General features: G+C 51.5%; 1 protein-coding gene across 1 annotated transcript; it reads left to right on the top strand.

Annotated features, from left to right (window-relative positions):
* Window positions 1–18,656: 18,656 nt before the first annotated feature.
* On the top strand, window positions 18,657–20,039 carry Chrm1 (cholinergic receptor muscarinic 1). Its single transcript, XM_071617031.1, has one exon. It carries the CDS (start codon window positions 18,657–18,659, stop codon window positions 20,037–20,039), a length of 1,383 nt encoding a protein of 460 aa, XP_071473132.1.
* The last annotated feature ends 3,597 nt before the right edge of the window (window positions 20,040–23,636 follow it).

The following is a 23,636-nucleotide window of genomic DNA, read 5'->3' on the forward strand; positions in this document are numbered from 1 at the left end:
ACCCAGACAGTATCCTTCAGGTCCTCTGGGAACCAGAAAGGATCAGGGAAGGCGCAGCTGGATTGAAGTTTAAGTCCTTTAGGAGGCTGGACCAGGGAGGCCACAGGAAGGGCACTCTCAGGAGAGAAGAGTGAGGGACCCAGAGTGGGCAGTATGTGGGAAAGGCTGGGGCCCGGGAAAGGAGCCCTTAAAGGGGTCAAGAATTCAGATCTTGCCAGGCTCATGGCACATGCCTATAATCCCCGTGGCTCAGGAGGCTGAGGCAGGAGGATTGCAAGTTCAAAAACAAGGCGCTTAGCAACTCAGTGAGACCCTGTCTCTAAATAAAATACAAAACAGGGCTAGATGTGGCTCCGTGGCACAGTGAATTATAATAATTCAGACCTGACATGTGGAAGGAGATGCCTCAATCACAGGACAGAGCTAGAAGATTTCTCAATAACTTGGTCCAGAGTGACCCAAGCATGTCTCTCAGCTGCCAGTCCCATGAGATGCTCCAGGTGAAAACAATTCTGTGGCGAAATGAGTTTGGGAAGCACTGTTGTGTCTCTGCCTTTCAGGACTCTCGATGCACATTCTCCATTGAAAGGCTCTGGTCAGTTCCTGCAGTAAAGAAAAGCCTAACTACTTTCCCATTTTGTCACAGAAGTTCTTCTTCCTGTAAGCAACACCTATCAACTTCCATGAAACAGACTTTGAGGAACACTGAGTTAGCCTGACTCCCCATTCTATTTCTGGGGAAACCAAAACTTGGAGAAAAGAAAGGATCTGCTGAGAAAGACAGAACTGAGTGAAATCCCAAGTGTCCCATCTTAAAAGGACACCAGAGCTGGGAAAGTGCCTTGAGACCCTGGAGTCCATCTTAACCCTAGCCTCACCCCATTTGTAGATAGGTGACTGAAAGTAGGAGACAGGTATGGACTTCTTTTCTTCCCCAAAGTTCTAGATAGGGTTTGACTAGTTTGATTCAGTCTGATTTCTGACATGCTACACAAACTCTGGATCAGACTGTCTTCCTCACAGGTCTCCCCCCTCCCCACGGGGGCCAGCTTCTACTGACCACCTAGCTCTCTTTCTTTCTTCACCTCCCCACCCCCCCCCCAGGAAATGTTGTGGGCTCTGATTTGCCTGATGCCTTTTCCAAGATCATCTCCTCTCCCCATCTAGTGCAAAAGTCCCCCCGGTTTCAAATCCTGTTCCTGTCCCAGTATTGAACACAGATCTGGACATAGACTCCAGAATGTTCTCTTAGGATGAAGCTTCATTACCAATCTGGAGGAATTAAGACATGTATGGGCTGCACTGTGTGATTTTTAAACTAGTCAAACTCTGGGGGCCCATCTCCTGAATGCAAGCAAGGCAAAGGAATAAATGGTCCCCACCAGGAGGGCTGGAGCTACAGCTGGGTTCTTATCCAAGTGGTTGGCAGAATCACCACACTAGCTGTTGAGGCAAAAAAGCTAGATCAGGTCGGAAATGTGCTAAAGAGAGATGTTGTTCACAGACCTGTGGGGAAATACAGAGACAAACACTCACCCCAGAAGTGAGAAGACTTGAGACCCACGTGGGCTGTCTTCCACCATCCAAAACACAGCCGGGTCCCTACCTATCTCCCTGCCTGGCTGCCTTTTCCTGTTGGGAGGTAACCCTCAGGGAGGGGCTTCCTTCCCTTCTTGGGCAAAGCCTAGGGCTGACACATGCCCAGCCTTTGACCTCTGTGGAAAGGGGACGACGGAGAACAAGAAGGGTAGGGAAGTTTGGTTCCCCCACCCCCAAGGTTCACAGGCTCCCTGTCCCTGCAGGCTAAGCACAGCTCCTTCTCTGTCTCCTCAGGGGGTTTCAGCCTCTTGCAAACCCCTTCAACGCCAGGAAGCAGTAGCTGTAGCCACCAGGCCCTCCCCCACCCCCTACAACTCAGAAGCTGGAGCCCTAACTTGATTGTGCCTGGTTAATCACAGCGTGAGCCGGTGGCTAAGCAAGCAGCCAGCCTCCAAGGTCCTCTCATCCTCATCAATCCCTGCCCTAGTCAAGCCTCCCTCAGTGCTGAGGTGGACAGAAGGCACCAAGGGGGCTGGGAAGGAGAGCCCCAGGGTCTGGTTAGACCTTAGCAAAAAGGCTGATTGCCCCCTAGTCAAGAGTGGAGAGAGGGAAAAGAGAGGGGCAAGTGATGAGGACACAAGGACAATGATATTTGGGGGATCTTCTTTTGTTAATATTAGTTGTTGATGGACCTTTATTTTATTTATTTGTATGTGGTGCGGAGAATGGAACCCAGTGCCTCATACATGCTAGGCATGTGCACTTCCACTGAGCTACAACCCCAGCCCTGGGGGATCTTTAGGACAAGGCAGAAGCAGTCATTGGGAGTGGACCTACCTAGCTCTACACCTACTACCTGTCTGATCTTAGGTTACTGAACATCTCATTTATAAAATAAGGATAAGAATTCTACCTATTTCATTGGATTATTACAAAAAATAAATGAGCTAAAACATGTAAAACACTGATAACTAGTGCTCTGCAAGTGTTTGTTAAATAATGGGACTGAATGAAAGATGGGGAAACTGGCTTGGTGACTTCCCAGTATACCCTCCCTCCTACATGGAAGTGTTCTAAGTCAGGTACCAAGCTAGGAGCAAAACCCACAAACTGGAGGAGTCAAGAGGACCCAATGAGTTAACCTACCCTCTCTGGACCTCAGTTTTCTATCTGTAAAATGGGGACCATAATTGCTCCTACATCATGGGCTGTTGTGGAGATTAAATGACAACATGCACAGGTTCAGAGCTTATGAATATGGTGGTCAGTAATAAGGGCTCAGTAAATGACAGCCAGCTCCTATTACCTTCTGATCTTTAACTCTGTACCATCCCTTACCCACCTCCTCCAATGAGAGGACTAACCTGAAAGGACATGAAGGAGCTCTATGTTATTTCTCCCCTGCAAGGAAAATGCACAGTTCGACACTGGGCACCCCCAGATCCCAGGCACCCCTGCCTCTCACCCAGCCCCTCCTGGGCCTGAAGCTAGGCTGGTCATTAGGCTGAGCGCTGGGAAGCATGCAAGGTCATGGGCGCCACCACAGTGGCCACTGCCAGCAGTGGACTCTGAAGCCAAAAATCACTGGAAGCCTGTGGTCTTAGGTTCACAGCGCCTAGGTGGGAAGGTAAGGGGCAACCCCTGCCCACCGATGTACTTGCTGCACCTGGGCCAGAGCTAGGGTCTCTGGGAGAAATGAGTAGAAGGTGGCTGAGGGCCACTCATCTGGTTCCCTCCCATCCCTCACTAATGTGGACTTCTTTCCATGGGGACTCCAGGACATCCCTAGGATTGGGGAAGTGAGTCCTAGAGAAGGAAGCAAACTTGGCATGGCCAAGGGCGGGGACCAGAAAATCAACCCTGGCGCACCGCACCATGCCCCTGGACCCCAGGACTCCTCTGCAGACAGGGAGAAACTTTAAGGTCCGGACTGATATGGAAATTCCCACTCGAAGCCCAGAAGGACTTTTCCCCAGCAATTTCACCAATTTGACGTGGGACCTAGATCTGGGCCTGAATGCAACTACCCTGTGGCCGAAAGCTTAGGGTTGTTGCCAAGGGAGCTATCATTGGCCAATCGAAACAGTCGACGCCATTCCTTGATTTTTCGAGCTACTTTGGTAGAAATTAGAGCCGAGGCACTGGCCTCGTGGTTGGGGAAAATGCCTTCTTCCTCAATCTGAGCTGCACAACAGTGTTTCCAACTCTCAGGTATGGGCAAGTGACCTGAACTCGGAGACCCTGCCTCATAAGCAGGGATTGAGGACGTTCAGGGATGCCCCCATGGGAACGCTGTTCTTCCCCAAGGCCCAGTCTGACATTATCTCAGTTCCCACCCCGGCTGGATCCTGCGTGCGACGTCAACTCAACGGTGTCGCCAGCTGTTCTGACCAGGCAAACCGGGGAGCGCTCTGCCCAATTCCCAGGCTACTCTGGAAAACAGCAGGCTGCCCCAAACCCAAACTTTTTTCAGAAGCTGACCTCGAGGCTTCCAGGTGGAGATCGGGGCTGCTTCCAGGTCAATCCCCTGTGCGGAGGTGCCCTGCACGGAGCTGGGCTGGGGAGAGGAAGCTTCCAGCATGGAGGGGAATTCTGTCTTCCCCAGGCTCAACTTCAGAGCCAGACTCGGAAAACCTCAGCTTCCTGTCCCAAGAGGATGACTTTGTTGTGGCTGTGTCTGGCCTGGGCAGCGGGGCTCTGGACCCCCTCACTGAGTCACCTGTATCCGCAGCCCCACCCTGGATTTTAGTTTCTCCTTTTAAGAATTATTTTGGGGGGGGGCTGGGGTTGTGGCTCAGTGGTACAGCACTTGCCTAGCACGTGTGAGGCCCTGGATTCGATCCTCAACACCATGTAAAGATAAACAAATAAAGGTATTGTGTCCATCTATATATAAAGAATTAGTCTCTTAGGGAAGGTGGGGAGGACAGCAATGGAGGGGACACAAAGAGGTGCCTTGTCTCCAAATGGAGGCAACAGGTGAGACCACATACCGGGACCCCAGCTGAGCTTCACATTCACATTCAGAATCTCCCATTCCTGCCTCCATCTCCTAGAACAGTAGAATCAGTACTGTGAAGTGACCAGTTTAGCTAGGTTTGAGTTTCTGGCCTGGATTCAGGTCAGGGTAAGGGTTTAATCTTAAGAGGGGCTACCCATCAGGGAGTATGCGCCCTGAGCTGGCTTACTTCCTCTCCACTCAGGGAGGCCTTCAGCTTAGACTAACTTCTTAAAAAAATAAATTTTATATATATATATATATATATATATATATATATATATATATATGTTTTAGGTGGATGCAATATCTTTATTTTATTTTTATGAGGTGCTGAGAATCGAACTCAGTGCCTCACACATGCTAGGTCAGTGCACTACCACTAGAGCCACAACCCCAGCCTTTTTTTTTTTTTTTTTTTTAATTTTGAGACTGGTCTCAGTAAGTTGCTGAAACTGTTTTTGAACTTGGAGAACATCCTGACTCAGCCTCCTGGGCCGCTGAGATTACAGGTGTGGGCCAGCGCCGCCAGTGACGTGGGTTCCACAGGTCTCTGTAACTGTAGGCCTGCATGATCCCACTTCACCGACTGTACCCTCCAAGAAATTCTTTGGGATGCACAGCTGGTAAATCTACTCATCCATAACACAGCAACAATAATAAAGCCTCCCTCATAAAATTGTGAGCAGCCAATGGTTAAGGAATATGGAGCGCTTACCAGGGGCTGGCTCGTAGGAAGTGTTCAATACATATAAATAACTAATGGCTTTCACGGGCTGGGTTTGTAGCCTCAGTAGAATGCTTCCCTGGGATGCCCGGACTGCCCTGTGTTTAATCCGAACACCACAAATTAATGATAATAATAATAATGCCTTTCATTTTTAGCAGAGGCACGTGCCACATTTAACCTCACAAGCCTAACTAGTCAGTCGTCAAACAACCCCATCAGGGAAGGTATTTCTATCTCCCAACCCCACATCAACGACCTAGAGAGGAGCACTAACTTGCCCATGCAGGTTCCTCCTCCACCGTGAGAGGACTAAGATTGGGTCCAGCCACCCGAAGGGCGACCCCGCGATCCCTTGGTGGTTTGGAGGAGTGCATCCTTCCTCGGGGTACTAAAAATATTAACTAGCAGGAGCTGAGACCTAGAACTCTGCCTTGCACGACCTGGACAAAGGAAAACGAGGGAGGGTCAAGGCGGCTGGGGAGTCACGCGGGGGCGGGTCTGGACCCCCATGTGCGCTGTCTGCAGCCGCTTAGCGAAGCCCTTTGTCGCGAGCAGCCGCGTTCGTGCCGCACTCGGCGGCTTAAAATAAAGACAATGTTCCCAGCCTCCCTGCGGCTAAATCGGGCGCGGGTGCGGGGGTGGTGAGCGAGCCGGGCGGGAGCGCTTCTCCCCGCCCTACCTCCTCTCTCTCCTCCTGCCTCAGTTTCCCCATCTAGTAAGGGGACCTAGCCAAGTCTAGGCGGGATGCAAGAGTTATACAGTAACAGGGGTTGGGTGGGGGGCGCTATCCCCCAGTCTCCGCGGCCGCTTAGACTTAAAAGAAGCCTCGTGGGACAGAGCGGGGCACTCAGGAGGAGGCAGGGGAAAGCTGGACACCCTCCCCTCCCGCCCACCAAATAAGTGTTTTTATTTCTAAAGGGACGTGCGCAGAGGCGGTGGGAGAAGAGAAAAGAGAGACCAAGGAGATTGGGGGGGAGGGGTAAGGAGCGTCTGATTCAGACTCGGAAATGGATTTTGAGTGTGGAGGCCTGACACCCCCACACTCAGCCACGTGTACGCGCACAAGTACACGCAGCCCCACCGCGCGCCCAAGGCGCATCCGCAAAGCCAGGACAGCCCAGCAGGGGGCAGCCCACAGGCAGGGACCGGCTGAGTTATGAGTCAACACGGACCGACTGTGATCCTGGGGTCGGGGGCGGGGGCTCCTCAAATTTCTCTCTGAGCTGTAGTCAATGCCCAGCTTAAAAGAAACGAGGCATATGGGTGTTTACTGGAGCCCCAGCTTCTCAAAAGTATAGATGTCCCCACATGTACCTGCCACGTGTACCCATTACGGGCACCCAGTGGCCGCTGGCCAAGCCCCAGGGACTCCAGTTTCTGTTCTACCTGGCTCCCTAGGCAACTGGGCTCCTGAATGAGAAAGCCCCAAATTACCCTCCGACTTGATCACTGGAAAGCGGTGCTCTTTTGGAAAATGGGTAGAGGAAAGAAAGGAGTGGAGCAAGCCGCAGCCCAATCCGGTGTCCCAGGCTACAGAGCCCAGGGTTTAGAGTTCCTGGACGTGAGTCCTAACAGGTGCCCGCTGCATTAATCCCGTCTTCAGCTTTCTCATTTCTCACCTACATAATGGGGATAACAATTTCAGTGCTTCCCACCTCCCACCCCAGGGCTTTGGCACAGCCCATGGGGCAAGGAACACAGCAGCCCCAGCAGGCAGTCCCTGTCACCTCCCCCAACTCTCCTGTGGTCAGCTCCCCAGGAGGTCTCTAGGGCCAGACAGGGCGGTGCAGGACCCAGGTCTCTATGGCAAAGGGCCCCCCAGGGGTTCTATCTCTGAGGAAACTCAACACAGAAATCCAAACGGACCTGGGGGGAGGGGTGCTGGCCAAAGCAACAGGGCTGAGGGAGGTGGGAAGGAGTAGTTCTGCACTTCCCAGGGACACACCTGTGAGCCCTGAGTGGGAATCGGGGGAGACTGAGTTTGACAAGCTGGGAGGAGAGCTGTCTGTCTGCCTGTCTGTCTGTCTTCCAGGGGGAAGCTGGGGGTGGAGCAGGAAAAGAGGGTAGAAACTGCCTTGCTTGTCAGAATTAGCAAGTTCCATAGTTGGGCAACACTCAGACACACTCCCGATACAGACACACGCACATGCACCCTTCCTCCACATCAACGGGGTCACACCTGCATTTACACAGGCTGCATGGTGACATGTGTATGTAGGGACACACACATGCCGGCCATTCCACAGCACCTGGGGCAAGCACACAGCCTCCACTGATCCCCACAGAAAAGACACCCCTAGAGCCTCACACGGGGACTATGCTGGCATGGGCAGACGCTAGAGCACCAGCCCACACGCGGGCACGTCCGCTCAGCCCTGGGGCGGGTGCGCCAGCCCTCTGGGTTGGTTCCAACTTGGAGCCTCTCACGTGAGGCCCAATGTGTCATTTCCAAACAGAAGGAATCTAGCTCCCTCGCAGCAGGGAGGAAGAGCAGGGTGTGTGCCTGGGTGGGTGGGTGGGCGCGTGGGCATGTGCAGGGGGGAGGGCATGTGTGCGAGGGAAGCAGGCATGTGAATACCAGGGCATGTGTGTTGGGGCATGGTGCACCGGTTTGGGGGCTCGAAGGTGGGTGGGGGAAGGAGCCTGGGGAAACAGAGTGTGCCTTTGTGAGGGTGTGTGTGTGCCGCCGAGTCTGTGTGCAGTGGGTGTGGGTGTTTGTCTCCCTGTATCCGCCTTCTCTCCCGTCCTGGACTTTTAGCCTTGCTGGGCTTGCCTTCCTCATGTCCTGCCTCCTCCCTCTCAGGGCCCAAAGTGGGTGCCCTGGTGGAGGAGGGGGCAATGCTCCAGGACCTAGTCCAACCCCAGATGCTGCCTGAGGCTTCCCTCCAGCTCCCCCTCCCTTCCTTTCCTCTCTTTCCTCCCTCCCTCTCTTTCCCTTCCTCCCTCCCCCCCCCCCAGGCTGGCGTGCCAGGGGGTGGGACATGCCAATCACTGGCTGTGCCTCTCCCGCTGCCAGCACAGGGTGCAGCTCCCCCCGGGAGCCAGGTGTTTGGGTCCCAGGAGACGCTGCCGGCCCCGGAGAAGCAGTGGGGCTGAGGACCCTACAGACCCCTCTCCGACCCCATGGTGAGTGCATTTGGGAGGGGCTCTGCTGAGGTGGAGACAGAAGAAGCAGCGTCCTCGGTGGTAGGGCAGGGGCCAGGATGAGACAGAAATGGGGGTGGATCCTGGAGAGGAGGTGTTCAAGGAGGGGTCTAGAGGCCAAGGGAGCACTGTAGCATTGGACATTGGCTGCTCCAAACACCCTGTCCCCTGGCTCTGAGTGGATGCACCTGATGTTTTTCTGGGCTTCAACCGGCAGAGGAGATGGAGACCCCCTTGGGAAACTAACTACCTGGAGCCCAGAAAGGATTAGGCTGCCAGGTAACAAGCAGAGCCCCCCAGCACCCTAAGGTTAGGGTGGGAAGGGCAGGGGGCCGGGAGGCAGCCCCTGTCACCAGTATCCTGTGGAAGGTTACCACCCCTTAATTGGGGCTCCAGTCCCAGAACCTCCTTCTCTCCTCCCTCAGGGCACCCTGAATCCAACCGCTCCTGTCCACCTTCAGCCCCCCCAGGATGTACTGAACCAGGCTGCTGGCTAAATGGACAAACTGGATATTAAGGTGGGTGTTGGGCCAGAAGCCAAGCAGGAGATCAGGCAGGGAGCCCCAGGTCTGTTCTGGGACAAATGGGCACAGGGACAGCCACTCCAGTCAGTGAATGTGGCCCTGACAGGTGCAGGGGCCCAGAGGGCCCTCCCTATATTTTCAGTATTTGGGGCTCCTACGCAGGAGAGCTCAGCCCTACGTCCAGGCAATATATGGATACGGATGGGCACCTGTGCCAGGTGCCTCAGATTCCATAATGTGGGGAGGAACCAGGGCCAGGAGCTCTGATCCTTGCAGAGTTGCTAGTTCCTAGGCAGACAGCTGGGGAGGTGGTGGTCAGTTCCCACTAGGTCATTCAAACATGTGCAGCTTAGGGGTTTTCAAAGCCAACGGCAAGGGGTTCACCTCACCTCCACAGAACACACCTGCAGCTCCACCCAGACTGACCCAGGGCCCCCTGCTCAACTGCCCGGAAGGAGCCAGGCAGTCTCCAGCAGCCTGACAGTGTCCTGTCCCTAGGTAATCAGCTGCTCACTGAGCTGTCCGATGAGAGTTCTCTGACCTCTGACCTCAGCCACTAGGCTAGTGGTGATCGGTGATTGCTGCTGAGATATGAAAGAGGAGGAGATGGAGCAATGGGCTACTGGGTTGGTGGCTGGAGATTTGAGAACTGGGTCCTGACGTGCAAAGGGAATCCAAATTGTCAAGAAGCGGCTGGGTAGAAGTCACATTGGATCTAGAAAGGAACCTTCCCATTGGACTGATGGAGAGACTGAGGCCGAGAGAGGGGAATGGACAGGTTCATGGCTGCAGAAGGGAGATTTATGGGTGCAGTTGTACTTAGAACCCCGTTCTCCTTACCCTCAGCGCAACACTGCCCTGCCACCTCTGTGAGCGAGATGCTGGGATGGCGAAGCAGGGGGCGCAGCAAGCTTCGTGAGGCAAGAGCTTGGCTCCAGGCAGGCAGGCGGGAGAGGTGGGTGAATCTTGCTGGGTTTCTGCTCTGCTGTGGTGCCATGGTGATGCCTCAAAGGATGGGGGAGGGAGGGAGAGAGAAGAAAGGAAAAAGGGAGGGGAGCACAAGGAGCGAGGAGCTGGGGGCATGCGGGGAGGAGGGCAGGGCAGCACCTCTGATGCTTCACCTCTGCAGTCTGCTAACAGCCAGGCTCTGGCACGGTCTGGCTGAAGAGGGGAGACTGGTTAAGGTCCATCATGGGTGAGCAAATTTGGCAGTGGTTCTAGACTCTCTTCTTCCAGCTCAGTAGTGTACTTACGAAGCATTTAACTCATGGCTTCCGCCCTCCCCGGGGCTAGCTGTCACTCTAAGTGGTGACTTTAGCCTGAAAATACAATTAATTCTTCTTGTTCACGCCCTCATTCCCAAGGCCAGGTATCAGGGGTGAAAGGTTTGTGCCTCTTTAATGGGTCAAGAGCCACCTTCAGAGAAAAGTCAACCCAGGGGGAGAGAGCCACCTGGGAAGGGGCTGGCTTTTGCATTAAGGCCAGCAGAGGGGACCCATCAGGGAATCTGACCAAAAGAAGCATCTCCATCACTGCATACATGAGGTCCCAGATCCCAGGCCCCACAGACACCTCCTCTCAATATTGTCCCTTTGCCCCAGCCAGGGTCTTCTGCTGGCTTCCAGGCCCAGAATGACAAAATGGCTCCACTCCTCCTTCCTAAATCTTCCCCACATGCCTTCATCCTGTCTCCCCTCTACACTCTGGACCAGTGGTGAGGCTTAGGAAAGCCTAGTGTGCAGGAATCTCTCTCCCCAGCTCTCTCTCCTGCCTCCCTCAGTGACTCTCCCCTCCTGCTTCCTCTCACCAGCCAGATCCCCAGCCCCTGGGGATTGGTCCAGGGCACTGGCAGTCAGCAGTCTGGCCTGCCTTGTGCTAGAGGCTCTGACCTCATCCCTTAACTGTTTGAGACCAGGCTGACTCATACATTCATACACACACACACACACACACACACACACAATGACAGGTGGCAGACCACATCCATACCTGTCCTGTTACCTCACTTAGCTTCCCTTCAGCCAGGTGAGGAGGGTTTCCTTGGTCCATTTTACAGATGAGGATGCTCTTGGCTATTTTTCTTTTGTGCTCTCAAGCCAGGAAGGGCCCTGCCCAAGGGAGAAGAGGACTACCAGATGAGGGGTTATGGGAGCAGAGCTGGTCTTGACCCCCACAGGTCATTCTCATGCTCCAGGGCCTAATGTCAATAAGGAGGAAGACCACGTGTACACATTTGTATATTGATCCCACAGATATTTATTGAGCAACTACTATGTGCCAAGCCCTGAGATAAAACAGTGAATGAAGCAGATAGAGCCCCCATCTTGCCTCTCCCTCAGAGAGGGAGCTCTGACTAGACTTCCCCCTCTGCCGAGCGCTGTCATCATAACATCACACAGATAAACAGTAGACTGTTGCATACAGGTCATGTTCTAAAGGGAGGACCAATCTCTCACTGTTGGCTAGGGTTTGGCCAAGCTAGTTGAGATGCACAAGGAGGCTGATAAACAGCCCCATCCCCTCAACAGTAGTTTCGAGCCGGGGTCCAGGAGGTTGGTTGCAGAGACAGACTACCTAGGTCCAGACCTTGGTCGCATTGCTGATGAGCTGTAAGCTCCGTAAGGTCTTAAAATCTCAGTTGCTCTTTTTGCAAAATGGGGATAATAGAACCTATTTCACAAGGAGTCGTAAGAAGTAAATTAAATCATGCATGTAATGCATAGAGCCATGTCTGCTACATTCAAGCAGTCAGTAAATATGAGTTGCTACGATGATATTAGTAATCTCATTAAAGGCTCCCAACATCCTTCATCAGGAGGCCACAGTCCTGGAAGAAAATCACCTCCCTGCTTCCTGACCACTTTCCCGTACCCCCAACATGACACTCTCCACGAATGAGTCCCAGCCCAGCCTCACAAAGCTCTGGACCGCCCCCCCCCCCATCCCCTAGTCTCACTCAGCAATGCCCACACTCTCACACACAACTGATGCTGGGGTTAACCCAACCCACAGAAGGGCACCCAGGTCAGGACAGTGACTTGCCCAAGGTCATGCAGCAAGACCAAGCTTAAGGTCAGGCAGAGGCTGTGTCAGGGACTGCCTTGGGAAGTGTCCCCCACCTACTGCAATCCTGGTCGGCCAGCCCCCCCCACAGACAAATCATGCTCTGCCATTTCCCTTTCAATCAGATAGCTGACCCTAAGCCCCTCCTCTGTAGAAATTCTAGAGGCAGCAGAACCCCAGCACTCTGTCAGCCCAGGGCTGATCTTTCCAGGAGAATCAGTCACAATCACCATCATGCTGATCCCCAGTAGCCTCAAACAGGTAGGAGATTATCCCCAAAGCTCATAACCCACTTGAATCAAATTGTGAAATATGATATATCAAGAACTATGTAATGTTTTGAACAGCCAACAATAAAAAATTAAAAAAAAAAAAAAAAAAAGAATAAAAGATATTGGGGCTGGGGATGTGACTCAGCGGTAGACGCTTGCCTAGCATGTGCAAGGCCCTAGGTTCAATCCTCAGCACCACATAAAAACAAAATAAAGATATTGTGTCCAACTACAACTAAAAAATATATTTAAAAAAAATAAAATAAAAGATATAAAAAGAGTAGGAATGGAACCACCATATAACCCAACTATACCACTCTTCATATTATACAAAAGAATTACTTTAGAGATACATGCATGCTCACACTATAGAAGCATAACTTGTGAGAGCCGAATTATGGAACCAGCCTAGGTGTCCATCAGTAGATGAATGGATAAAGAAAACGTGGTATATATACACAACAGAGTTTTATTCAGCCATAAGGAAGACTGAAATTATATCATTTGCAGGAAAGTGGATGGAACTGGGGAACATCAGGTTAGGAAAAATATTCCAGACTCAGAAATCTCTCATACATGGAAACTAGAGAGAAGAAAAGAAAAACAGTGATTTCATGAATAGAGAAGGGAAACCAGGAGGGTAGAGAGAGGGGGTGAGGTCAAAGGGGAAGGCAAGGGGAGGCACTGGAAAATGAAATGGATATGTTATATGTCTGTACAAATATGTCACAATAAATCCCACTATTATGTATAATTATTATGCACCAATAAAACTTCTATTTTAAAAAAATGGAAAATTTCAGGTGACAATAAACAAAGTCCTCTTTTAGTGGTCAAAAAAAAAAAATAATAGAATTAAGGAAAGCCAGGAACACCAGTACACACCTATAGCCCCCAGCTACTTGGGAGGTTAAGGCAAGAGGATTGAAAGTTTGAGGCCAGTCTGGGCAACTTGGTGGGACCCTGTCTCAAAATAAAAACAAAAGGCTTGGGATGTAGTTCAATGTCAGAGCGCTTGCCTAACGTGCGCAAGGCACTGGGTTCAATCCCCAGTGCTGCAAACAAAAAAGAATCAAGGTGACTTGCCCAAGGTCACACAGGAGAAACTAGAGTACCCCCCACCCCAGAATCTTCTCTTGAACCCTCATTATCCAAAAGAGGATGTGGGGCGTGAGGACCCCTGCTCAGATTGTGGAGGAGAGACAGAGTCACTAATGGTCTGTTCTTGAGCTGCATTGCAGAGGAAGGTCCAGAGGGTTTAAGAATCCAGCTACAGTTTCCCACCAAGTTCATAGTAGTTGGTCAACTATAAACAACACAGGCCTTGGAGGCCAAAGTCAAGGTCAAAATCCCACCAGCACCATTTCCTGTGGGACCATCAGAAAGCCACTTAGACCTCTTAGTCCTCTTCTATACTATAGAGAAAAGAAGCCGTGGTTGGGATGTCCCTGAGGGTATGCTGTGGAATGACTGGCATGCAGGAGGTATTGGTTATGTGATTATCAACATGACCATTAAAACGGGAGAGTTGGAAGGCATTTCCAGCCATCAGGGTGAAGGACTGCCAGCCTCTTCACCTCCAAGGACCACTCAGCTAACTTCTCGCAGGTGCCCCTGTTCTGAAAGCATTTGTTTAATTCATCATAGTCACAGCTAGCCTCCAACAAGAGCTTGTGATGGCAGAAGTCACTGTGTTCCCACCCTAAGGTGATGTCACTCCAGCCCCAGGGGAGGGAACCTAAGTGAGCCCTGAGCCTCACCTCAGAGATGTGGGTCCTTTCTGTGCAGCATCTAGAGATGTTGGTTTCAGCACCCCACAAAATCTTCCAGAAGCCAGGCTGATCCATCTCCTTCAATGAACGATGAGCAAACAAGGAACCAGAGAGAGGCTGGGGCTGGGGTCTGAAGGGAAGGAGCACAAGGAGAAGTAGATCGGGAGAGGCAGACAAGGAGAACGGCTAAGGCTTTGAATTGTCTTCTCAGGACCACAGCCTCCTGAGCTGGGGGCGGGGGTGGGGGTGGGGGAGCATCAGGAGAATGAAAGGTTAAGTGATTGCTGATTGTCATAGCTAGGAGGGGACAACACTGAGCTTCAATCCCAGGGCTGTTGGCCACAGTGCCAAAACTAGAGTGAGCCATGTAGCACTCACCTAGGAGAAGAATTTAAGAGGTGGTCACAGGGTCTGGGGTGCAGCTCAGTACACACATGCTTAGCATGAGTGAGGCCGAGCTCCCACCCCCAGCACCACCAAAAATAATAAAAATTAAAATTAAAAAAGAGGGTGCCAGCAAAAAAAAAAAAAAAAACCTCACTAGCCCAGAGAAATAATATTGTAATATAACTTTTTTTTTTAATCAAATAACAAGCTGACAGCCCCAGCAAAAAAAATTTAGCAGTGCCCTAAGCAACTAATGAGACTCTGTCTCAAATAAAAAGTAGAAAGGGCTTGGGATTTGGCTCAGTGGTTAAGCACCCCTGGGTTCAATCCCCGGAACCAAAAACAAAAACAAATAACAAGCCAGGCATAGTTTCGCACACCTGTAATCCCAGACTGAGAGAGAAGGATTGCAAATTTGAGGCCAGCCTCAGCAATTTAGTAAGACCTTCAGAAAATTAGGGAGACCCTATCCCAAAATAAAAACTAAAAAAGGACTGGGAATGTAGCTCCATGATAAAGTGTCCATGAGTTCAATCCTTGTATCAAAAAATAAAAATCAAATGACAAACTACAGCCCACAGGCTAGTCATCTGTTTTGGAAAATAAAGTTCCACCAGAAACAGGGCCAGGACTAGGGTGAGATGAGTGAAACAGGAATACACAAGTGTGGGGCTGGATCTTGTTTTTGATCAACCATCAACAATTTGTTCATCATGAATTCTTGCATTGATTTCTTTCTTTATTTTAAATTTTCTTAGAACTGGGAGCTGAACCGAGGGGTACTTTACTACTGACCTATTCCTTTCTTTCTTTCTTTCTTTTTGGTACTAGGGATTGAACTCGGGGTCCACTGAGCCACATCCCAGCCCTATTTTGTATTTTATTCAGAGACAGGGTCTCACTGAGTTGCTTAGCACCTTGCTTTTGCTGAGGCTGGCTTTGAACGCACCATCCTCCTGCCTCAGCCTCCCAAACTGCTGGGATTACAGGCATGTGCCACCATGCCTGGCTTCATTTTTATTTTGAGACAAAGTCTCACTAAATTGCTGAGGGTCTCACTAATATGCTGAGGCTGCCCTTGAATTTGTGATCCTCCTGCCTTAAGCTCCCAAATTGCTGGGATTACAGCAACTGTGTCACCACACCCAGCTGATTTCTTTTTCTTTTCTGTTTTTTAATATTGCATTACAATATTGCTTTCTTTATTATTGAGATCAGGACACCCCTTAAATTTTGTACCTGAAGTGAGTGCCTGACTCACCTTGCCCCAGGCCTAGACATGTGGTTGTGTAAGAAACCAAGCTTTTTTAAAAAAGAAAAGAAAAACAGCAGTCAAGCTTTCAAAGCTGCCCCATGCTCAGGCAGACAGAGGACCCTGTGGCAGGGCCACACCACCTCGCGGGACAGTGAGCTCCTCTGGTCTGGCTCAGCCTTTGCAGGTCTTTGTTTTGGGCCCAAAGTTGCTACTCAAAGGCACCTAGAAGATGTGGCATTGGGGTCCACATCCAGTTTAGAAGCCAGGAAGGTTTGGGCTAGATGATGCCCTCTACCCCCTTTCTCCAGGACCTGATCAGTTGCTCATTTTGTGCTGCAGACACTAAATAGCCCTGAGTTCAGAAAATCAAACAGACAAGAGTTGTGCAGGGCAAATTCTCAAGGGTAGTGTCTACCAGCAGCCCCACCAGGAGAGCCCTAGCCTGATCCCAGCCTCTAGCCCAGTGCCTGAATTAGTTGAAAAAAGAGTACCACAAAATTCAGTAATCAAGCTAAATCCTATTTTAATGAGTTGTGGTTTTTTGGTTTTTTTTTTTTTAATTCAGATTGCCAAAGTATAGCCTCCAAGCCTCTCTTGTCAAATGAAGTTTCACTGGAATTGCTTGGGTTCAAATCCTGGTTCCTACCTTACTTGAGTGATGGTTTGAAAATTCTCTCACTTTTCTCAGCCTCAACTTGCTCATCTGTAAAATGGACATGAGAGCAATATCTAGGCCATAGATTTCTGTCAAGATTAAATGAGATAACATAAGAGCTAAGAGACTGGCTCTCATGGAGTACTGCACAACAGCAATGAGTATTATTATTATTTTATTGCTATTGTTGTTATTATTATTATTATTATTGGCTATTACTATAGTATCAGAGTTTTCATGTTTATTTTGTGATGCTGGCAATCAAATCAGGCATGCTAGGCAAGTGCTCCACCAGTAAGTTACATCCCCAGCCTTTTTATTTTTATTCTATTTTGAGACAACACTACTCTAAATTGCCTAGGTTACCCTCAAACTTGTGATCCTCCTGCCTCGGCCTCCCAAGTAGCTGGAGTTACAGAGGTGTGCAACTAATCCAGACTAGTATCCGAGATTTTTTAATTTCAGAAATGGTCCTCAGAGAGCTAATGGGGACCTAACGCTTACCGTGTGCCAGGGGCTCTTCTAAGCACTTCACATTTACTGACTCAATTAATCCAACAATTCCTTGAGATGTTAGCTAATGGTATTACCTATTATTCCCATGTTTCACTTGAGGAAACTGAGGCATCTAGGAGGTACATCACTAGCAATAATCACATACTCAGTAAGTGGCAGAGCCTAGATTCAAATCCAAACAGTCAGGCTCCAGAATCCAGGTTCTTTTACTGTGATGCTTCACATGCAAACTATCCCATACACACAAGTGTGTGCCAATGGTCATGGTCCTTGTCCATGCTGCCACAAGTGTCTCTTCCCACATTACGAGGTGCTCTCACATGCTGACAGATCAGCACAAGTCATAGAGATGACCACACACAGTCCAGGTCACACAGGATCAGGCACACTATACCAAAGCCATATATCACAGACACAACACATTAGTCTCTCTGTCACATACCAGGTGACCAAGGAATACCAAGGTTTGGTGGACCCTGGCCCAACATCTCTCCCTTGGAATTTTCCCAGCAATACAACTCCTGAAGGCCACAGCTATGGATTGAGGAGACCCCATGTCTTTAATGAACGCAGGGGTGCTGAGGCCCGGGACAGGAAAGAACCCACCAAATCACATAGCAGCAAGGCCATGTCTGAGCTGGACCCTCATCTTCAATCTGGCTTTGCCTTGACTGTGGGGCTCCTGCCTGTTCAGGGGGTTGCTATCCCAGCCTTCTTCACTCCCCAGCCTTAGTGCCTGGGCTAGACTCCAGATCCCAGAAAAGTTTGGGGGATCTTCCCATTCCCCTTGCTGCCCCCAACTCAGCTGGGGCCCAGGAACAGAGCTAGGAGCAGGGGGGGGGGGCCTCCCACGTCCCATCTGGGGCCAGACCCCCGCTGAGCTGGTAGCTGAGGCCCTTGTCTCTGTTGCTGCTTCAGACCTCATACCACGGAGCAGAGGGCCCAGCACAACACGCCCTGCTCACAGAGGGTCCCATCCAGCCAGCCCCCAACACTCCCTGTTCTTCAACCAACACAGAAAAATGTGCAAACATGAAGGCACGCATACACACACACACACACACACACACACACGTTCTTTCCTCTTCTCATGTCCCCTTTCTTTCCATCTCTCCTTATCCATCTCTCCTACTGGAACTTCACATACTCAGTGAGAGTGAGAACTGGGTTCTAATCCTACTCACCATCTTGTCACCATGGTGAAAACTTGCAGTTGCTCAGGGCCAACACTGGCTGGCCGGGAGATGGGGATAATGAGGACCTTCCTCCTAGAGATGCACGCGGCTAAATCAGATAATTCGATTAAGCGCTTAGCGCTGTGTCTGGCATGTAGCAACCACTCAGTAAATGAAGGCTTTAATAAGGTTGAGTGAAATACTTTGAAAATTTGGCACGACTGAATACAAAGTGAGTCTCCCAACTCCTGCCACATGAGTTAAGCAAGACAGGAATTAGTAGCAATTTTCCAGTGAGAAAATTGAAGCTCTGAGTCTGAATGGTGTAGCTGGAGTGAGGCCTCAAATTCTCTGGATTTCAAAGCCACTTCATGCTGCTGGAAAATCTCTTTGTGGCTGGGAGAAGGCACTGTAAATGACCGACTGTGGGTTCCACTAAGCGGGGTGGGTGATGCTCTCTGGCCAGGGCATCACCTGTGTCCTTTAACCCTTCTGTTCTGGGTACCAGAGAAGTTCCGGGGCCCAACCAAAGCTCATGTCCTCTGTTTTCAGGTGATGATCCTCCTCTGAGGAAGCCCTTAGTGTGACTGAGGAAGGGACTGTCCCCCTCGTCCTACCTGGCCACCATGAACACCTCAGCCCCACCCGCCGTCAGCCCCAACATCACTGTTCTGGCCCCGGGGAAGGGTCCCTGGCAACTGGCCTTCATCGGGATCACCACGGGCCTCCTGTCACTGGCCACAGTGACAGGCAACCTGCTGGTACTCATCTCCTTCAAGGTCAACACGGAGCTCAAGACAGTCAATAACTACTTCCTGCTGAGCCTGGCCTGTGCCGACCTCATCATTGGCACCTTCTCCATGAACCTCTATACCACGTACCTGCTCATGGGCCACTGGGCCCTGGGCACGCTGGCCTGTGACCTCTGGCTAGCCCTGGACTATGTGGCCAGCAATGCCTCGGTCATGAATCTGCTTCTCATCAGCTTTGACCGCTACTTCTCTGTGACCCGGCCCCTGAGCTACCGCGCCAAGCGCACGCCCCGCCGGGCAGCTCTGATGATCGGCCTGGCCTGGCTGGTCTCCTTCGTCCTCTGGGCCCCGGCCATCCTCTTCTGGCAGTACCTGGTAGGGGAGCGGACAGTGCTGGCCGGCCAGTGTTACATCCAGTTCCTGTCCCAACCCATCATCACCTTCGGCACCGCCATGGCCGCCTTCTACCTCCCGGTCACAGTCATGTGCACCCTGTACTGGCGCATTTACCGGGAGACGGAGAACCGGGCTCGGGAGCTGGCGGCCCTGCAGGGCTCTGAAACACCAGGCAAAGGAGGCGGCAGCAGCAGCAGCTCAGAGAGGTCGCAGCCAGGTGCTGAGGGCTCACCAGAGACTCCCCCGGGCCGCTGCTGTCGCTGTTGCCGGACCCCCAGGCTGCTGCAGGCCTATAGCTGGAAGGAGGAAGAGGAAGAGGACGAAGGCTCCATGGAGTCCCTCACATCTTCAGAGGGTGAGGAACCAGGCTCTGAAGTGGTGATCAAGATGCCCATGGTGGACCCTGAGGCTCAGGCCCCCACCAAGCAGCCCCCAAAGAGCTCCCCGAACACGGTCAAGAGGCCCACCCGGAAAGGGCGAGATCGAGCTGGCAAGGGCCAGAAGCCCCGCGGGAAGGAGCAGCTGGCCAAGAGGAAGACCTTCTCACTGGTCAAGGAGAAGAAGGCGGCTCGGACCCTGAGTGCCATCCTGCTGGCCTTCATCCTCACCTGGACACCGTACAACATCATGGTGCTGGTGTCCACCTTCTGCAAGGACTGTGTTCCCGAGACCCTGTGGGAGCTGGGCTACTGGCTGTGCTACGTCAACAGCACCATCAACCCCATGTGCTACGCACTCTGCAACAAAGCTTTCCGGGACACCTTCCGCCTGCTGCTGCTCTGCCGCTGGGACAAGCGACGCTGGCGCAAGATCCCCAAGCGCCCTGGCTCTGTGCACCGCACCCCCTCCCGCCAGTGCTGATAGCCCCCTCTCTTGCATCCTTCCACCCCAGTCCCAAGGAGAAGCCGGCGGAAAGCAGGCAAGGGCTGTGTCCTCAGCCCCAGGGCTCTGCTCAGGCCCCAAAGGGCTTCCCAGGCCCCTGGGTCACCCTCCTGGACAGCCCAGAGGGACCCTGCCAGCTTTCCAAGCTTGGCTGTTCCCAAGCAGGGAGTGAAACCCGGGGAACTGGTTTTTCTGTTCCCTGCTGGGTGGGAATGGTCTCTTCACCAGGAAGAAGGCCTGGGAGGAGGATCCGGGCTTTGGACTCCTTGTTTGCATTAAGACAGGAAGTCAGGAGCCGGCAGGGCGAGCCTGTAATTTAACATCACAGTCTTCCTTGGCCCCGCTGTGGCCAATAGAGATGGCTCCCCCTGGGGACCACAGCTGGGAACTGACACCCACCACTGAGAGAAAAGCTGGGCTCAGAGGGAGCTGGGACTTCCTGGCTGGAGATCTCCTCCCTCTCCAGACAAGGCCCGCCAAGTTGGGCCCTAGGCACATTCTCCAGGATTGTCCAGCCTCCCAACACACATCCCCAGAGCATCCCTATGTGGGTCACCTCCAAGGCAAATGTCCAAGCATCAGCCAGTCAACGACACCAGAGGGGATCAACTTGGTTAATCACCCATCAAGTCCCAAGGCATCAGCAGGACCAGGGACCAGGTGTCCTAAGTGTCCCACTGTGTCATTTTTCTGGGGTGGGGGTGGGGACAGGGGTGCCTTCTATCCATCCTTCCCTCCCCCTGCCCCAGAGTAACTCCAGTCCCTCCCTCCTGGCTCACAGCCACCACCTGGATGGATCTGCTCTCTTCAGATCTAGCCAGGCCTCCTGCATGCTGCCTGCCTCCAGCCCTGCCCCACACAGGCCTGGCCCAGCCAGCAGGTTCTCTCCTGTGAGCTCCCCAAACTGATCCATGCATGGCCTCCTAGCCACCCCTGTCTCCAGGCTCAGCCTGCCTCCAAATGTTCTTTCCTTCCATCCTCAGCAAGTGCTGAGTCTGTGAATAAAGCCACATAACCAGTGGGCACTAAGGGGTCTTCCTCCCTGTGTTGGCTCAAGACCCTGGTCTCAGGCCAGGACAGAATGGGGCAGGGAGGGCCCACATACTGTGGAATGTGGGTCACTTCCCTGCAGGTGGCTCCAGGAGGGGCAACCTGTGGGCCTCAGCACCCCAGAGACTCTGGCTCAGGTGAGTGGGGCTGTAACAGGCAGACCTGGCCTCTGAAAGTGGGACAGCTGGGTAAAATAAACTCCCCCTGTGTAGATCCCTGCATGTTCTCTGCCATATGTGGCTACTCTGGGGTCTTATCACACCAAGGGACAACAGAACTTCTTCAAACCCTCAAGTATAGATGGGGAGACTAAGGCCCAGAGACCCAGGAGGATTATCTAGGGTTATCCCACAAAGCAACACCCAAACTTCCAGGCAATTCACAGCCTCCTGACCCCTAGACTGTGGAGATGGGAGCCTGGGGTACTCTTAAGCCAAAGCACTCCAGCAAGATGACCTGCAGGGCCACATTATAAAGCACTGCATTGGCGAGGAGTCTTCCAAATCCCAATAGAGGTTATTCCCACAGACCAGAGCAGTAGTTCTCAAAGTGTGGTGGTAATGGGAGGGGGTCTTCAAGATCACAGATTTAATAATTTGCTAGAAGGAACAACACACAGAATTCAGCAAAGCTTCTTTTTGGAGCCACAGTTATAGTTTATTATAGTAAAAGAACAGAGAAAATTAGCAGCAGAAGTGGGTACAGTGTCCAGGAGACACCAGGTGCAAGCGTCCAGTTGCTCTCTTCTAATAAAGCCATGCTGACGGAGGTTAATTCTCCCAGGTATAATGTGTGACAACATAGAGGACATACTGTCAACCAGAAAAGCTCACCAGAGCCTTGGTGCCTAGGATTTTGGGGTTTTGTTGTTTGGTTTCAGTATAGGAATGAACCCAGGATCTCACTGGGTTTTTTTGTTTGTATGTTTTGTTTTGTTTTTGTTTTTTATTTATTTTTTTTTTATTTTGAAATAGGGATTCACTAAATTATCCAAGCTGGCCTTGAACTTGAGATCTTCTTGCCTCAGCCTCCTGAGTAGCTGGGATTGCAGGTAAATGCCACCATACCCAGCTGGTGTTTTTACTGCATGTTGCTCATATAGGCATGGCTAACTTTAGTTATTCAGTCTTCATCTTCTGCAGAGTTGTTTAACCTATGGATATAGTGTGGTCCACGGCCTCCACCAGAAATCAAATTTTTTATCATAGATCATCTGGTATGAGCCAAGGCATACAGGTGAACAAAAACACTCTTACGGGGCAGGATGCTCCAAGGGCTTGACATTCCAAGGAGCCAGACAAAGCCAAACCTTTCTGTGACATGCACAGAGTTTGGAACAACACTAGCATCATCAGTGCAACCTGAGAACTTGTTAGGTAGATTCTTGGAGTCACACTAAATTAAAATGGAAAGTCAGAGGATGGAAACCAGCCATCTGTTTTAACAAGCCCTCCAGGTGATCCTGAGGCAGGCTAAAGTTGAGAAACACTGTCCTTAGAGGGATGAGGTCCTGGGTGGGGCTGAATCCTTGAAGAGGGAAAAGTGGGGATATGCCCCACACAGCTGCCAGGGCTCCCAGATACCTTTGGAAAGGAATCTTCCAACACTGTGGGCAAGGCCAGTCTAGTGAAGAAAAAGTCGACAAGACAGGCTAGCCAAGAGCCAGCAGGAAGTAATAGCCCCATGGGAATGACTCTCAGACACAAATGCCATCCCCTACCCCACCAGCACAGCTTCCTGGATTGTCAGCTCAAGACTCTGAGAGGACCCCCCTCTCTTGCTACTGTTCCCACATGACCCTGAACCCCCTTTGGGATAAATGTCCTGCCCAGTGTTGACAGTATCAGAACTGAGGTCCCAGGAGAAGGACACACTGAGGAAGCTGAGCAGCATTGGGAAAATGGAAGCTTTGTAGTCAGCCAACTTGGCCTCTCCGAAGATTGGGAGTGGGGTTCAAAGCTGATATCGGGATCCCCCATCAAACAAACTTAGGCATGTCTCCTACTCTGTGTCCAAATGGGGAAGGAGCCCCTCACAGAAGAGGGAGGAGGATGAGACAGACTGTAAGGAAAGGACTCAGCGGCCCCACAGGGCAAGGCTGCCACCAGTATAAGTCAAAAAATAAGTCTAGTTTCAGACCGAGCACTTTCCCTACACCTCCAGCCTGGCTTTGGAAAGTCCAGAGTTCCATCCCCCAAACCCAAGGAGAAAAAAACTTGCTCCCTGATGTTGCTTGTTAACGGAGTATACCAGGGAACACCCCTGGGTGGGAGAGGAAGTGTGGTCCAGGAAGGCTTCCGGGAGATGGAGTCTGTGCCCTGCTGCCGCAGTCCGGCTGCAGCAAAATAACCGGGGGTGGGGGGTGATGAGCAACTTGTGTACATTGATACAGCAGGAGTGGGAGCCATTTATTGCAGGACATGAGCAGTATTTATACATTCCACACAGCTTATCTAATTAGCATAAACTAGATACATCAGTCAACCAATAAGGAATCTCTACACTTAATGGCTCTCTTTTGTTACT

This window comes from Marmota flaviventris, chromosome 9 (assembly GCF_047511675.1).
Source record: "Marmota flaviventris isolate mMarFla1 chromosome 9, mMarFla1.hap1, whole genome shotgun sequence".
NCBI lineage: Eukaryota > Metazoa > Chordata > Mammalia > Rodentia > Sciuridae > Marmota > Marmota flaviventris.